The following is an 18,300-nucleotide window of genomic DNA, read 5'->3' as shown; positions in this document are numbered from 1 at the left end:
ATTGAGAAGTCTTTCTCAAAATCGGACTTGGCTATTTTACGCAATTCGGTATTTTTATCGATGTAACTCTTCATCCAAGGCGCCTGTTTTAACGACATTACGCGGTGAACGTCTTTTAACTGGAGACCGAGTTGCAGGTACTTTTGTAACGTCCGAAAGTGAACCACGTGTTTATGTTTTAAGCCTAAAGTGGCTACGAGTCTATCTACTGAAGTTGCTTGCTCACCGTTACTTATCAAGTTACTTTGATAATCTGATAACCATTCATTTGGTATTGACATATTCTCAGGTGCCAGTGGGAAGTCATTGTGCAAAGAATGTAAAACTTTTGGGTAATTTAAGGTCACTTCAAACATGAAACCCTGTAAATCATTTGGGGAAAGTCTAGAAATGTATTCAGCGCTAACTTGTTAAGTCCTTGACCCACTGAAACTCGCCCGCGGGTAACGATTGGTTCATGGCCCTGCCATACAAATTATTCGCGTCTAAATACATGATATAACAAGTCGGTTTTTTCAGGATCATAGACCTTTAAATCGGGTTATTTGCTTTGGCATAACGCTTTGCACCCACGCTTGAAATGCCGCCTCGTTTGGCCCTTTTAAAAATATGTGTTTATCAATGTCTGTCAATAGGTCCAATTTGACCCCGGAGTGTTTGAACAAGCATCCCACAATAAACCCGGTGAAGTGTAATAGTTGACTGGGTCAAGGCCATAGTTTCTTTTACACACTTGACGGAAGTTCTCAAATACACCCGCCAGTAGTAGTACATCCGTTTCTACGTATAAGTCGTGGTAGTCTCCGAGATTTTAACAATCAAAAGTTTGATTGTACGTCGCTTGTACGTATTCTATTTCTATAATTTTCTTTTGCTCTAAGCTACTATAAAATGCGTCTCTTGGTGGTAAGTTAATCTCTTCAAATCGATCAAAAGAGTTGATATATTCGTACGGATAAATTCCCTTTTCTGAAAGCTTGTCGGTGTCATTTGGAAATCTTGCGCGAAGTAACTTGAAATCATCCGGGGAACAATTTTTAACCAACCGATCGAGTGAAGCAGCCATGAAATGCAATGAGTCGAGAAACCGAAGTTGCCCAAAGCTAAACGAAATGTAATTTTCGTTGTTTTTAGCAATTACTTTAATCTCCTTCCCTTGACTCCTGACAGATAAAATAGGTCCGTTTTCAAGGCATTTTGCTCAAACTACATGTGATTACACGGCCATCAAGTCTTTTCTGAAAAATTATCATACATGCATAAAAGAGAAACACAAAATGCAAAAATTCCGTGAGAAACACATTTTTTCATTTAAGTCTACTCTCTTTAATTTTTTTTGTTAGAGGAGCAGGCTGCTTAGGTTTGCTCACAGCCGTTTTTGTAATAATTATTTAACACATCGTGTTTGCATCCCACAGGCTAAATATGCTCACAATGTATACATCACTTAAATACAGGTTTCCCAGCTAAATTCAGGCCAAAGTCATTCAACTTAACACAATGAACATTCACAGACATTTACAAGTCAAAAGCATGCATTCAATTTCATTATCTATTTAGCATTTTTAGTGTTCTTCAGTAATGTACATGTATACTTTCAAATCAAACACGTCAAACTGTTATATCGTTCACTCAAATTTGTATAGGACCTCAATTTACACACAAACTGTTTCTGCATAAACACTATGGCATAACAAACAGCACTTGATTTTTGGTCATATATGTAAGTATACAGTCACTGGACATGGAATGATGATCTTCTCAAAGATGTGATGAAATTTCCGTAAATATGGACAGTTAATTTAAATACCTCTTCCAAAGTGCTTCATAATAAAAAGGACGAGGTTTCGTAGAGAAATAGGGAGGTTTCTTGAGGTCCAAACAAACTGAATTACTCAGATTACACTTGGTGGGTGACAAATCAGCAGTGTCTCAAAGACAGCATGGATAACAAGATGGCGACCTGTACAGCCTGGAACTCAATAGTACATATTCCAGGACATCTAATTACACATGGGCACTATGGGGAAGAGGTGTACAGGTTCTTTCACACACCTCTTTCAGTTTCAAGAAGTAAGTAATCAGTGTCTTATTTATTACGTTTCTATGGCGTTTCAGAAAGTAACGGCACGTGAGTAATGATTAACGAAAATAAACTAAAAATAAGCCCGGTAGACTAGATTCAGGTCCAGGTACTCTACGCTGACCGCGTTATTCCCCATCTTGATGGCACTGCACCTGAACACGAGTGCACTCTCACACGTATGTCACGCAAATTACGTTTCTCTCCACCTCCGTCTCGCACTCCTTCATTTGGGAACAAATCTCACAATTATTTTGCCCAGCTAAGTGTACGATTTTAGGTTTATGCATCTTAGACATTAATGTATACAACAATGTTTATTTTCTACATGTCATCGAAACACAATTAGGCCGAAACGATGCCAGTTTACATGTATGTTCATGCACGGACCATTTAGAATAAAATCAGCAGTTTATACAGTTTGACGGGGTCATTCTTGACGAAAACATATAAAATTCTTTTTTTTACCCTTGATTATTTGACAAGTAATACAAAACAATTAATCTGACTTTTGCAAATTTAGTAGTACCGCCGAAATGTCTGTGGGTGGGGGTCAGGGTTCAGTCCCAAGTCTGTATTTAACTATACGTATGCCGCAATTTCGAGACCGGAATGTAAAAAAAAAAAAATCCAAGATAAGAGTTGCTCACCAAATCATCAAACTCCAAAAACTCAATTTTGTATGCTGGACTAATTAACGATTTTTACAAAAGTAACATAGACGTGTAAGTTAACTATAGACGGCCATGAAAAGACCTTGTGATGACAAACCAAGAGATTTTGAAACGACACAAAAAACGTGCATTCTCAACGATAGTGTACAAGAGTCAAATTGAGCAACGCTTTGAGAGTAACTGCAAAGAAGAGCTGAATTCAAATTGAGTTTAAAATAAAATCCAGTTACGTACTGCTTGAACCATCCTGTTGCATCATCTGCAGTAAACTGATGTACTTATGTCTTATGAAGAGAACTTTCTTCTGTAGACTTGCGAGATGTGAACAGTCTTGAACAACTGTTTGAAAATACCAAGAGAAAAATCCTGTTAAATAACGCCTTATTTTGTTCGAATTGCGTAATAAACGACAAACGAGTGTAAATGCTCCTAAAACGATAGATGCAAAATCAACAACATATTTTTCACTTAAGACAGTACGCTAACCTTGCCGGGAGGACCACAACTAAATTACATAACAATGCATGTTTATAAATAATGTGTACACTTATCCAAGTGCCCAAATCATTCGTACAATAACCAAGAATAATCTTATTCGGACCATCCTCCACCAAAACAAACTGACTTAAAGTGTGGTTTTTTCGAAATTAAACAACTTACAGCGTATTACATACATGTGATTTTTTCACGGAAGCTATATTGGAAGGATTTAATAACATACATAAAAAGAGTTATCGTGCAGATTATGATCGGACATGCCCTTTCGCCTGTACCTAAAAAGCATTAAGATATGGTTCTCTTTTAACCTGTGGAAAATTCTCATTATCATCCTGGGAAAGAATTATCGATGAATTTCCTTTTGCAGCGTTTCAGATGAACGAAATGAATGATGATTGGTAGTCGCGGAGGAGGGAGAGTCTTTGCAGTAGGATCTTTTATTATGCTGCCAATAATCTCTTGAAAGAATTGCCAAAATGAAGGGATCGCGATAGCAACTTGTTAGAGGATTGCAGCGGTCTTGTTATCAAGACTTCGTATGAAGTATCTCAACAGTGCATGTACATGTATATATATAGTATCCAAGAGTATTCCCTTCACTTCCTTGTCTTAAATGGAGCTAGTCTTGATTCCAGTAGTTCATTAGGCGTAACAAACTGCCAACAGACGAATCAATACAAAGGAAGGTCTGAGATATTTCGTTTGTAACAAGTTTTGTTCTCTGTATGCGTACAATAAATTACGACTGTTGAAAGTTCAAAAGTAATTTTGAAGCCCGCTTGCTTCTCTTTGGTACTTGGAAAACTGTAGGAAGGAATTAAAACCAGTGTACCCCTCATCTGAATAGAAATTCACACCCAAAAGGAAATTTCTTTTGTTTTCTTTCGTGTTGGAAACCAAGTTTTATTGAAATGTAACATATCCTTTCGTTCCAGGCGTTCTAAAACTGTCACTGCACCACATTTGAAAACGATGACACACTTAACAGGACTTACAGGACTACTGAAAAATTTACCCCGCGGCAAGGTCTTATAACTACACAGGCAACACAGTGACGTCGATTTGAGTCGGCAAAGTCGGTAAATGGTCAGGGTCGGTCAGTCAGTCGGAAGTTCCCCAAAATGGACGTTGGGCCCTGACTGTTTTGCCGACATGGGTAGGAATGCAGTCTACCGGCATGCTAAGAGATTGCCAGCCGACGTCTGCCACGATTCCTCTGACCGACGTCGTGTAAACTCACCTTCCGCCGACGTCGGCTAGACGAAATGCAGCTGACACGTCCAAGCAACTACGTCGAACCGAAGTCCTTTGACAGTCCTTCACCCAACGTCGGGTTATTACCATTTAGCCCACGTTGGTGAGAATGCGGATAACCATCAGGACTTCTGGCTGACGGTTAGGCGACGTCGTCAAAGTTCTTTGGGCCAACGTAATATTACTCAGCTATTATTGACGAAGTGCGGCTGACTCACGTCCACATACATAACCAACTGCTTTAAGCCAACAGCATTTGATTCAATTAACCAAATCTGACAATATTGTCTTGCATATTGCATTTACCTTTCAGCAAACGTTTTGAAGTACGTATACATTAAAAGGCAGATCGAAATTTTGTGCATTGGGAGTGCAGCGTTAACCGGGTCTTTAATATCTCTTTCTTTAGATTATTAAAAGTCAGTCGAGAAAGGTCATTTCAAAATTGGTAGTTATTACAAAACCATGTGCCAAAAAGGGACACGATAAATTAAACCGACTTTATCTCAGAAAATCCGTCTGAACCAAAAATGTTTACAATGAACCCGACAAAATGATTTCATGCATTTGCATGTGATTCACATTTGAGGTGCATGTGATCTCATCATCTCACAAGTCCTGAGAAATGCGCCTTGCGCTGTATACCCGCAGCTGGTTCCCACCCGACAATTATAGGCCTTTTCACACTACGAAAAATCTCCGGGTTGGACACGGGTCTGACTCGTGTAAAAGTCAGTGACCTTTTCACACTACAGAATTTGCACACGGCACTAACCCGTGTAGAGCGCTCGACCCGTGTTGAAACCAACCCTGCTCGGGAGGTGGGTTGAGAGCGCTCAATCCGTATTGAGACTGCCGACGTGTTGAAAGCCGTAGTGTGAACGCAAGTGGGTTATTGTTCGACCCGTGTAAATATTGTGCAGGCGAACTCACACGCACACTGTAGTAATAGGACGCCAACAAACAAACGAATTACCTTTAACTTACGACATGCCTTAATTTCACGCGCGTTCTTGGTAATTGTACTGACTTTGTGCTCTGACAAAAAACATCCAAAATGTCAGATAAAGGCTCTCAATCTGAAAAAGGCACGCATGGAAAGAGGAGGAGGTAAAGGCTGTGTTGGCAATTTGGGATGACAGCTCCATCCAAAGCCAGCTTGATGGCATGACAAGAAACAGCAAGGTGTTTCTCAAAATAAGCAATTTGACCCCTGTCGGACGCGCGAGTGTGTCGTAAGTGTGAAACGATCGCGCAAAACATGGGTCGAAACATTACACGTGTAGCAAAAATGCCGGCGCTGTGTCCAGTAGTGTGAAAACGAAGCAGAATTGAAGCCAGTTGAAATTTTAAGAAGTCAACTCGGGTTGGAACCGTGTAGATTTCGACCCTAGCCCAATTAAAAACTGTGTTGTGCTACAATGCGTTTTCTGTAAAATGTATCAGTAATTAACTGAGAATCTTTGTAACGGACACACTTTTGACTGTACAGTGATTTTTTTTGTAACGACAGAACCCCGGAGAAAGCTTTGCAAATGTACAATTTTCCTCTGTAACATGAATTAAGATAAATTTGCATACTGACTTTGGTGCACAAAACCACTTTCATAAAGCTGATTTCGCCATTTCTCTCGTGTTTCCTGTTATTGCGAGTAACCGGTAATGTTTTTTTGGAGGAAGAATTTTATTCTGAGTCACCTTGTGTGCCAATAAATAAGAACTGCTAAAACAAATATGTTTTTTAACCTGCAATCCTGCCAACTGTGACTAAAGTCGAAAGAAAAAGCGATGCACATATAAGCAAGCTGCGTGGCGTTATGGAGTAGTCTAGTGGCATCTGTGATCGTGATGTATCGGTCAGGTAAAAAATATGTCTATAACACATGAAATAAAAAACAAACTTGTCAGTGTCATTACTAACGTATATCCTCCTTTGACCGTATAAGCAGCCTCCTTCCACCTCACTTACGTTTACTCTCCGTAAATTCGCAAATAAAAATTTGTTCTTGCGCAAAATGAGCGTCTGTACATTAACATGACATTTGTAATAAAAATTGACGTAAGTCTCTATGTTAATGTAGAGAAAAATTTCTAACAGTGTTAAAGTACACTTTTATGCTGTAATGTGTACATGAGAGTAATTGCAAAATACCCCGCCAAGCGAAAATCTACGGCCACACAGTCGAGTCATGGAGGAATAAGTGGAGGTTGTTCAACTTCCTGGTTATCCTTGCTGCGTCGAGGTAGGGGTTGTGTAGAGTATTGAAGTCATTTTTGAGAAAGATGCACACTGTGAATTACATACAACTCATTAGGATCCAATGGGGGTCCCGGGGAGGGGCTACGGGATTACGAAGTGGGCCCTGTGCGTCCTGCAACGCAAAGTGAATGATGAAGGCGGAAGAATTTCCGTCTCGTAAGTGTGACGTCACATCAGTTTAAACCACATGTACTGCACATAGAGTTACATGCATTGATCGCCGTTCACATGGAACCATCGAACCGGAAGTTAACGCACAACTTCCGCAATCCCGTCCAATGGGAGCCTGCAAATCGTGGTGCGTCTGCCTTAACGACAAAGTTACTTGCGAACTTGATACCAAGTCTAATCACGTATGTTTCAGAGGGAGATTATTAACTCTGCATGTCCCGTTTTTAAGGTCATTTGCATATGAGGGCCATGGGAATTTGTGCCAGGCAAACAGCTGCTTCATTTCATGAAATTTACGTCTTATTTTCACTTTTTGGAAAAAAATTCCTGCCCAAAATATTTTCACGGTAAGATAAAGCCTTTTCCTAACGTGTTTCGTGAAAAACATTGAGAAACAGTACTAGAGTGGTCAAAACTAGTGATTTTGGTGAAAAGCACTTTTCGTTAGCAGTGTTTTGTTTATATTTTGATGCAATTTATGAAGGCTCGAAACAAAGAATTCGAAGTTATCAAAAATGGGCTGTGGTGGAGAAATATGTGAAGGTTTTAGAATTGCTGACGGTTTTGGGCTAGATTTTTTCTCTTCCCGACTGATCGACCTAACTCAGCACCGATTCCTTCCTTACGGCTTTGCGAGCGTAAGTATTCAGTGACTCGGGTACGAAACACGAACTCAAAAGTACAGTTAGTTAACATGAAGTTTATTATTGAAACCGAGGTCTATCTGTCATTATAAAATGGCCAGGAAAACGTTGAAATTTACGGTATATATCCCCAGTTTTATACGGTACTCTACACGCATGAACCACATGAACATGTACACCAGCTCCGTCGAGAATTTCCATGCACATGTACATGAACGCCGCGGTACGCGTGTGACAAGCGGCAGTGTACTGTGCACAGTATGTGGCTGGATCAGTTTTGTGCAAGTAAAACAACACGTATTGATCGCGCAACTATACGCTGAAGTATCAAACAGAACTCATGAAAGTTGAAAAAATAGCTACATAGAACTGGTTGTATTGTGTAGTTGAGATTCTGGAGTAGTAGGAAACTGAGAGTTCTGGAGCACACGCCCCTTTTTGCCCGGTTTTTGCTCAAAACCCTTGGGTAGTACATCGACCCAAAAAACGTCGAAACATTTTTGGTGGGGGAAAAATGGGAAAAAATGGGAAAATCCAGAAATGACGTGAACCCCGTTTTTGCTCAACACCCCTGGGTAGTACATCGACCCAAAAATCTCGGGGATTTCCGCTCAACTTTTGACCCGGCGCCGCTCGCTCGCTCGCTGGCTAAACAACTCGTGACTGGCAATCACTCGCAAACAAGTCAAGACTTGCCCGTTATAAAAACGAAAAAATAAATAAACAAACAATAATAAAAATACATAAAAATAAATGGTAGATCAAACTACAAACGTGAATTGTTATTTTTGCAAAGACACGAGTAATTCGGTTGACTTGATAGATTCGTACGATTGCTCTCGTTGTTTTAATTCAAAAAGTTTACGCAAATGCATCGGTTGTAAAGAATGTCGCAATTGTCACGAATGTCAAGACTGCGTCAGATGTAAGTACTGCTTCACCAGCGACGATTGCGGTAGATGTATACATTGCGTGGCTTGTTTTAATTCATACGACTGCAGAAATTCGAATGCCTTGGACAGTTGCGAGGACTGTTACGACTGTGTCAATTGTATCGAGTGTTTTGGTTGTACGTACTGCACCTGCTGCGTGAATTGTAACGAGTTGGAAGGAATGGATCACGTGGTGCTCGTAGACGGCAAGCATAAAAAGCTGAGGCACGCGCGAGAGAACGAGTCACTGCCCGATTCATCGACTAAAGTCGACGCGGACTTATACAAAATTGGATTAATTATTAAATATGACGCTGACGTCGAAATTCCGCCTGAATAAAAATGAAAAAAAATTTTAGAAATCTACTTATAAATAGAACATGTCAACTCAAATATATATCGTCTCAAATGACCACGAACGTCTAAATGCCGGCAACAAAAACCCAAAAATTACCTATGGCCCCTTTGACTCTGAAAATTTAGTCATTTTAAGACCTACAAAGTGTTCTTCTAAGATCGCTTATCACCACGAGGGACAAAACAAACGACTGTTGATTAGGCTCGAAGATCCTTGTTACGGAGTCAACCCAGTTTATAAATATGGTACTAAGGAACCTACTGGCCAAGATCAAATTTGTTATCAGGTGTCTCCCGAGACCGAGTCGTTGCTATTATGTGTAAATGATGAAGTTTATAATTATTTTGAAAAATTAACAGATAAGATGCTGGAAGATCTCCCCGTGATTACGCGTAACTCTTTTAAGGTGTCTCAAAAACTAGACGACATATCCGATAGGATCAATTATTTAGTTAAACCGGCTTATACCGATAAAAGTGGGATGTACGTTAAGATCGGCTATGATGCCACATTGGTGGATAAATCGTGTAAAGAAATCGATCGCGCTCTTTTTGCGAACAAAAAATGCCAGGCGATCTCTTTGATCTCTCCTAAAGATATTTACTATGGCGCCCACGGTTCACTTTCTTGCGGAGCGAGCGTTAGATATCGAGTCACGTCAGCTATGCTCACGGTTGAAGAAAAACCTTGCTTTTGGGAAGCGTTTGATTAAAAGCGAGTAGTTAGTGAAAATCAATTTAACCCCGGTTGGTAACAACCGGGGTTAAAATTTTTTTTACTTTAAATAAATAAACCCTTATATAAAATGACTGATGCGGAACTTTGCCACTTGTTGAATAGAAAGGAAGTACACATAATTGGGGCAACGACAATTGTGAAACCGAGACCGCCTTGCGATCACCAAATAGTTGAAATAGATGAAAGATATGCGTGTACAAATTGTGGCCAAATTCTTGGGTGGGTTTCCTCGTACACTCCCGCAGAAATGGGAGATCGGTACTTTAATCATCACGTTTGGAGGAAACCTAAGCCGCCAAAATCGAGAAAAACCCTACAAAAATATAACATTTGTTTTCAAAAGGGCGAAGCGGGTGAAATAGAATACAAGTTGAACCAAGTTTTAAACGGTAAAATCTCTCGAGGTAAACCGTTGGAGGCTTTAATTGCAGTCTGTTATCAAGACGTCACTGGGAAAATCAAATCTGAAGTTAAAGAACTTTTTCAAGTCTCGGATAAGCACTGGAAAAACGCTATGGAGAAGTTTAACCTCGCAAAACAAGACGTATAAAACGTATATAATAAAATGGAGACGCATACTTTTCACTTGACCGAGAACCCGCAGACGTTTAGATTGAAAAACGAGATCAACAACACCAAAGGCGACAAAGTCGTCCGAGTAAAGAATATTCAGTTTGAAGCTGGATATTTTAACGTAACAAACGCCCCTGAAATTGAGTGGGATACAAACTTGGACGGTAGGCCAGCGGGGGTACTTGGCGAACGACCGCCCGGTATGCCCTCAGTGGAAAGAACGGACTCATCTCCCAATCCAGAATTAGTACAAACAGCTAAATCCAGATTGATCCAAGCAAATAAAAGAGGCGAGTTAGCGGAAGAAATCAGAATCATCGCTGATGAAATTGAGCAGCTAAACCAAGAAATCGCAGCTTTAGAAGATCAGTTAAACCAAAGACAACCATCAGAAACGCGAGTTCGTTTAGCTTTTGATCTCGACGATAAAAAAATTAAATCAGCTTCACTGCTCGAGGGGCAAAGACAAGCTTTAGATGAAATCTACGAAGGGAATCCACCAACTCGACCTACCACCACCACCAACTCCCCCAGGAGACCCAGAAGAGAATTAACTAAAAGACTGTTTTTGACGGGGCTAACTGGGCCTATATACGACAGACTTTATTCGCGAAGCTCATCCGAACCATTACCTCCCGGTCAAAGAGGAAGCATCGTGGTATCCCCCGGTTATTACGGCATACACTGGTTTCACTTTTTGTTAAACTCGATACCGGGCGTTTCTTTTAAGGTTCACTCGGAATCTAAACGGGTGACTTTGGCCATTACGGACCCCAATCTCAAGTTGCGACTAAATAAAGAAGTGTCCAAGCTATTAAACTTACCCAAAATAAAACTTTTACCCAACGTTATTTACGAAGGCAAGTACGATTTAAACCCCTTGAAACTCGCGTTTATTCATTGCAAACAATTAAATACATTTGACAACTTTTATGACGGGCGGACTTTAGACTTGCTGTACGTGATAGCTACCAAGCCTCGCACCTGTAATCACTGTGAAACGCCTAAAAAGTTAATTGACAGGAACATCAGTGAATTGACTTTTTCTGTTAAAAATGACAGAGGTGAGCTCTTGAATAACATCGGCAAAATTTTAATCGAGTTAGACATTTTTTAAAACGCGTAATTATAAAAGTAATAAGATGACGACTAGCATATACCCGGAGTTGACTTTAAACTCGACTGAACAAGCGGAAACAAAGGTTTACAGGCTAAGAAAGATCGAAGAAATTAAATCTCAAATCCAAAGAGAACGCGACGCGAGGGAAAATAGTTACAAAAAGATCAAACGACTTTTAACGGCGCTCGGATACGTGGAATACGGCGTGGAAGCACTAGGCGCCACATCGGCAGCCGTAGGCATTCCCGCCATTTTGGGAGTGATCACCGGTCCCGTCGGGCTTGTGATGGAAGGCATCGCTATCGGTGCGTTTGGCGCTTACGCGATTCTAAAGTACGCCTCCCGTAGACTCACCCACAAAACTAAAAAACACGACCAAATTAGAATGTTGGCAGACGCTAAATTAAATACCATCGAAGAATACGTATCTCACGCGATTGAAGACGGTGACATATCCAATGAAGAATTTGTCCTTATTTTGTCCGAGCTGAAAAAGTTTAACGAGATGAAAGAAAAGATCAGATCGCGTACGTCTACAAACTTGGAAGCGAGCAAAGCGAGCGAAACTTCTAAAGAAGAATTTGAACGGCAAGTCAACGAAAGAGCAGAAGCGCTGGCCAACGAACGAGCAGCGGTTTTAAAAAAAGATCTTATGAAAAAACTTGGCGAATAAGTTTTACAAAGTCGGTTAAATACGAAGAGAAACCAGAATGTTTAAGGTGTTCAAAATTATCAGAATCACCACCCGCTTATCAAAACTTGGTCTGTCCTACGGCACCTGAAAAAGACTGGTAACAGAAATAACCTTTTCTTTTTAAAATTCTTTTAAAATAAATGGGAGGCAATTTTAGTAGTCTAAATATTTTAGTAAACGAAGACAATTCCTTTACAGCCGAGTTTCCAAATTTAACGCACGCGTATAAATTACCGAGAGTAACTACGGATGAAGCTGTAAATAGGTGGTCTAGTCCGGAGGCGATATTTTACCAAAATCAATTTAATTTTGCGGTCTATTGCGCGACGACGGCCTGCGGTGTGGGCTTTGATCTACTGTCTGACCCTAATCCATACGTCTCGGCTTTATTTAACTTTCACGTGTATTACACCGTACGAAAAATATTTTACGACTGCGTGATGCCCATTCCGAGCGACGACGTATTTGACGCGTTACACAATAATTACGACTATCGGAAGTTTACCGACACGTGCCTTTTATACGGAGTAGACCCGAATAAATCATATAAACAAACGAGAGACACTTTGTCGAACGGATTAGGCACAGCTTACTACTACGAAGCGAGCAGTGCGAGCTACGTACCCGTTCCGGGTAAAAACTACGACGCGCACGACTTACACGTGACCAACGGTAAATATGCGGGATCTACTTACATGGGATTTGGATGGGGAGGTTCCGGTCACGCGAGTACATACACAGTTACTTGGATTTCACAGTCGGACACGGTTACTTTGGCCTGGTGGGACTTCGTTCCTAAAAAGTCTCGTTTGACGGACGTGGGAATCACCAAGGTAAACGAATCAATTCGAGCTTACGTCTACGCGTTACTAGGGGCGCAGGCGCAGACCAAGACCAGCGTTTTGGCCACCGGCACCGGATTAGACGATGTTAGATTATGTTATACAAGGTTTTCACTTAAACGTTTTGAATTAAGGCGTAAAAAAAAAATCTCACCCCAAATTTGAGGTGAGATTTAATTTTTTTTTTTTACTTTTTACCCATTCTTTTGCACATATGTCAAAAGCAGAACACCTGCGCCCACGAACAAGGTCCACACGTGATCCGCCACCCATCGACCGCTTTACTCACTACGTTAAAAATCCAACTCAAAATGCTACCGATGATCCCGGGAAAAGCGTCTAAAGCCTTCAACCCAAGTTTCTTTAATACGTTGGCTAAATTTTGTAATTGTCGTTTGATCCAATCGGTGACCCGCCTTTGGAAGGAGGAGCAGGCGTTGGTTTAGGTGCGGGTTCAGGCGTTGGTTTAGGCGTTGGTTTGATCGCTCCGCTAGCTCCGGCACCCCTGACGCTGGCCACGATACTACTAACTATGGTACTTACAGCTAAACCAAAAGCCGCTAAGATGCTCGCGATTGTGACGCCTTGTTCTCTAAATATCGTTCGAATCTTCTCACCCAGGGTGTCATCCGAATGTAAAGCGTAACTAATTACTTCTTTTATTTGTGTTATTTGACTTTTGAGTTTACCGTTTAATATGTCTCTTTGAGCTTGTAGTCCTTCGAGTTGATCTTGCAAGTCACGTAAATGATCCGAATCTTCAGAAGTCTCGAGCCTACTTATTTCTTCTTGAATTTCTGGAATTTTCGCTTCGTTTAATCGTATCTGTCCTTTAATCGTTCGCAATTGTTTGTCTAATCCTAAGAGCTCTCTATAGTTTAATCCTTCTGTTTGAACGTTTGTATCTTGGGTGAGCTCTTCTACGATTTCACTGACTTGGTCCGATGTTTGCGGTAGCTTTTCCATTGGAATGCTCTCGGGTTGAATGGATTTTAACTTTGATTCAGCTTTTTGCACCGATCTTCCAAAATTTTTAAATCCTAATTTGTATCTTATAAAATCTTGCGCTTCACCCGTTCCGGTGTATCCAGCGGCTTTGGCGTTTTTGATGATTGTGTCAAGACCGACGAGTAAATCTGGATTTCTTTTGCTGGTTAATAGCACATCACCGTATTTACCTTCTCTTTTGTAAAATAAACCTACGCCTTTGCGGTAATCAAACCTTTCATAGTGAAGTACCGACGGTACATCTTCTCTTCCGGCGAGTTCAAAATATCGGTAAAAGTCTTTTACAATTGGGTGAGTTATGAATACCGCTCTCCCTCGTTCTAAAGAATCACCGGATAATGTTACTGGTCTTGGGTTTATTTCCAATTTTGATTCAATCGGTTTTGTTGTTACCATTCCTCCGTATGGTTCGTCCAATACAGGTTCTTTTTGTTCAATCGGTACTGTTCCTACTCTTAGTTCATTAAATGAAGTGTTGGTATCGTCCAATTCATTTAGTTCTAGTCTCTCTCGATCTCAATCACATAGGTAAACATTTTCGTCGGTGTACACCCACAGTCGTTCTAAATACGTTTTATTCTTAAGGAGGGTCGGGCATATAATTACGATAGCTTCAAACGTAAAACGATACTCGGTCTCTAAAAGATTTAAGATCCAGTTGGTCTTACCCGATCCAGTCTTGCCCACGATTAAGGCACAGTGAGGGTTTTTAAACATCTGGTTCGCCCTTCGGTCGTTCTCGCTATGCTCTTAGCTTGCTCGTTCCACTCACTCGTTCATTTAATTTTAATAAACTAAACTCTTGAAATTTCCGTCTTCTACCGTTAGTTGAGAATCCATCACCAAAAATACGTACATCGTCAGCGGTCCTGCGGTCTCAGCCGTTCGTTCCATTTGTATAGATATGTACCCGCCTCCACCGAGAGGTCTGCCCGATCCGTGAGCGGAATTGTCGTCGGAACTTCTGAAGTCGAGCCAAAGCCCGTACTTGTCTTTTAAATAGTCGGCCATGTCTACTCCCAACAAGGATAAGTCCGAGACGACTCCTCTAGCCAATTCTTTATCCGAGTCTCCGAAATATTTAGTGACTTCGTTCCAATGTTGATATTCAAACAAACCTTGCGAGTACAATTGATTAGGTCTACCTTCAACCGTCACAATCGTCTTAGTTATATGCGGATTATAAAATTTTTGCGGGTTGCGGGTCGTCGGGTCTTTAAACAGGATCAAAATTCCTTTCAAGCTTCTAATACTCTGGTCGATGCTAATGTTCCATAGCGTGTCACTCTTGTTTACCGCTTGCTTCTTCCACGAGTGAATACGGTCGAATAGGTAATACATCATTTTTTTGTTTCTCAAGGTTTGGGCCAAGTCTCGATTGGTGACGACTTCGTATTCCAAGGTAAGATCTGAAATGGAGTACTCCGCGGCGGTATCTGACGAATTAACCACTTTGTCGTGTCCGTTAAAAGTTAGTTGATACGTCAGAGGCTCTTTAAACCACGAAGGATAAAATGGGGTATGATCCGTCAACATAGGCGTGTCTAGTGGAATCGCATAACGATTTTTAAAAGCGTCGGCAATTGCCTTGTCCTTACCGTCGTTTGCGGCAGCATTAGCATCGTCAGCCCCTAGACGTATCTTGGCTATGTTTTCTTTCTCTAGTCCAAAATACGCCATATTTTTGGTCTGCGACGGGGGTAACCAATTGTCCTTGAAATTGTGAAATACGTCCGCATCTCGGTAACTTACGATTTTGTTTCCCTGGAGAGATATATTTATTTCCGACACCAGGTTTCTCGCCACGTTGTTATAAACCGTCCGGTTGTCGTCCGAACCGCCGTCTAGATCCAGTTTAAAAGCCAACTTTGCCGTGCCGGGTACAATGACGTCGTCAGTGCCTAAAGCGGGGAATTTTACGTTTAACATGTGATCCGCGTCTATGACGCTCGGGTTATGCGTAATGGTTACCTCGCGCCTTTCGCCTTTGATCGCGCGAGGAACTTTAAGTCTGCGACTCGGGTTAAGCTTTTTGGTGTACATCTTACTTTTATATAATAGTAACCTTATTTTAAAAATGGCTAGTGCTTTAATGATGGTTGGAGGAGCGATAGTAAACGCCTTGGCATTCACGGGATCAAATTTTTTATTTAGCAGTTTATCAAAAAGTAAAGTCGACGAAGAACGAAAGCGTCACGACCTCGCGTTAGAGCAACTGGCGCAAGCAAAACAAGAGTGGGAACAAAACCGCGTACACATGCTAGACTTTTTAAACGAACGAATGCGACAAGAACGCGCGAGTCAGCAAACATTTGTAAACGTAGACGAAGCGTTGCGGGCTTATTCTGAATTGACCGGTAAGAATATTATCCCGTTACCGCCAGAGCCTAAGTTATCCGATTTTTACGAACCTTCCGAAGATCAAAAAATTCGCGAGTTTGTTTGGATTATAGGTGGAACTGCGATAGTCGGGTTGCTAGCTTACCGATACTCCCTTCGGTCGTAGCTCGCTTTGCGTAACTTATTTTAAAATGGAGAGAGAATTTTCAAAGTTGTTTTACAGCCCGCAGGGTTACTGGCGAGGAGAAAGCGCGGTAGATCGTCTCCACGAAAAGACTGGTGCAGACAAATCGATCGTCAGAAACTGGCTAAAAAAGCAGGCCGTTTGGCAAATATACTTACCCACACCAAATTACGTACCCAGACCTACAATGTTACAATCAGAATCGATCGAACCTAATTACGCGCATCAAATGGACATACTTTATTTACCCTGGGACCGAGTTAAAAGGAAAACGTTTAAGTACGCTTTGACCGTGGTAGACGTGGGTTCGAGGTATAAAGAGGCAGAACCGTTGACCAGTAAAACTGCCGAGCAAGTGAGCGAGGCAATAAAGAAAATTTACGAGCGAGGGGAGCGAGCGAGTACGAAGCGCAGCGAGAACGAGCGATCACCTCTAACCTGGCCCAAATTCGTAATGGTAGACTCGGGGTCTGAATTCAAAGGTGAGTTAAAAAAGTTAATGACAAAAAATAAAGTACAAATTCAAGTGGGTGAACCTGGGGTACACAGATCTCAAGGAATTGTAGAAAGGTTTAACCGCACTTTAGCCGAAAGGTTATTCGGCCACCAATACGCTCAAGAAATGTTAAACGTGGGTGTGCGTAACGTGGAATGGGTTGAACGTTTGCCTCAGGTCGTGAAATCGTTAAACGAGGAAAAAACGCGATTAATAGATGCCGTTCCTGCAGAAGCCGTCAAATCAGACCGAGTGAAACAAGAACCGAGTACACCTGTAAGAACTACCCAAAGAGAACTTCCTCCAGACGCGGTCGTTAGATACCTCTATTACCCGGGCGAGCAAGAGGGCGGCACCGTCAGAAGGGCAACGGATCCAATATGGTCCGTGGACGTCTATCAAATTGAAAAGCGAACTAGTCAATTTAAACGGGTGAAAGGCAAGAGGGTCAAAACGGGCCCAACTTTATATTACCTTTTAAACGGACCAAATAGGAGTTTCGTCAAAGAGGAACTTCAGGTAGTACCCGAGGATACCGAATAACCGGAGTAATACTCGCTCCGCTCGTCACTTCGTTGTTTATTAGCTTATGTCCTTATGCCCGTAAGCCAACGTATCGATTCCGTTCGGTAGTATGTAGCGCTTTGTGTCCAACGGTGACAGACTAAGTTTCTGCTGAGAGATCGTGAACATCCGATGTTTATCCGATCTAAATAATTGTTGTTTATTTAAATAAGAAACCCGGTCAAATAGGCAGCTTTTATACATCTCGTGGGTCAAGCTTTTCTCGGTTACTACCTTGGAAACCCCTTTCGCCTTTTTTAAATTGTGATCAACCGTCAGAATTAAAATACATTTTTGGCCTGATACAAACGGCTTCTAAAATTGTTTTGCCACCAAATTCGTCTTTCATTTTACCTATAACTTTTTTATTTTTGACGCTGTAAAGCGGATGATCGGGCGGGTAATTACTAAAGTCAAATAAATTACGCTTTTCGTTTAGGTAGCCAGTTAAATTGTTGGAGCTTCGCTCGATCTGAACTAAAAGAGAATCAGTGTCCGTGTAAAGTAAGCGTACTTTTTCACCAAAATTGGCTTTTAGTTCGTTGTAGTAGAAATCGTACATTAACGTTTTTGAGATATCGAGAATACTTACACCACAATATATTGGCTTATTTAATTTTGTTTTGGTTCGGTACATCTCCACAAACGAAAGAGAACAGTCCTCAAATGGTACCGTCGATTTATAATTCGGTTTATAAGTTAATTTTTTGTATTTGTCGGCATCTTGTACGTCCCTCAGTAAATGACCGTCAATTCGATATCTCACATTTTCCATCGTCTTGCCAAAGACCGAATTGTTCATCAATTTGAAAAAGTCCTTCTCAAAATCATTTTTTGCTTTCTTGCGCAATTTCGTGTTTTTGTCAA

At 41.1% G+C, this 18,300-nt stretch overlaps 2 protein-coding genes across 8 annotated transcripts in view; both read right to left on the bottom strand.

Annotated features, from left to right (window-relative positions):
• Nucleotides 1-18,300, bottom strand: part of mrps33 (mitochondrial ribosomal protein S33) — a 200,722-nt gene that overhangs the window by 149,005 nt on the left and 33,417 nt on the right. The gene's annotated exons all lie outside the window — the stretch shown is intronic.
• Nucleotides 1,303-18,300, bottom strand: part of LOC110988582 (vacuolar ATPase assembly protein VMA22-like) — a 124,181-nt gene continuing 107,183 nt past the window's right edge. For all 7 annotated transcript variants that reach the window (XM_087135487.1, XM_087135483.1, XM_087135485.1 and 4 more), the window contains one exon: nt 1,303-3,096. In XM_087135487.1, the coding sequence (XP_086991613.1) occupies nt 2,984-3,096 (113 nt within the window). In that variant the 3' untranslated portion in view covers nt 1,303-2,983. The remainder of the gene's footprint in view (nt 3,097-18,300) is intronic.

This window comes from Acanthaster planci, linkage group LG04, assembly GCF_054643075.1.
Source record: "Acanthaster planci isolate LZ-2023a linkage group LG04, COTS_SCS, whole genome shotgun sequence".
NCBI classification, from domain to species: domain Eukaryota; kingdom Metazoa; phylum Echinodermata; class Asteroidea; order Valvatida; family Acanthasteridae; genus Acanthaster; species Acanthaster planci.
This window is presented reverse-complemented; position numbering and strand designations above follow the sequence as displayed.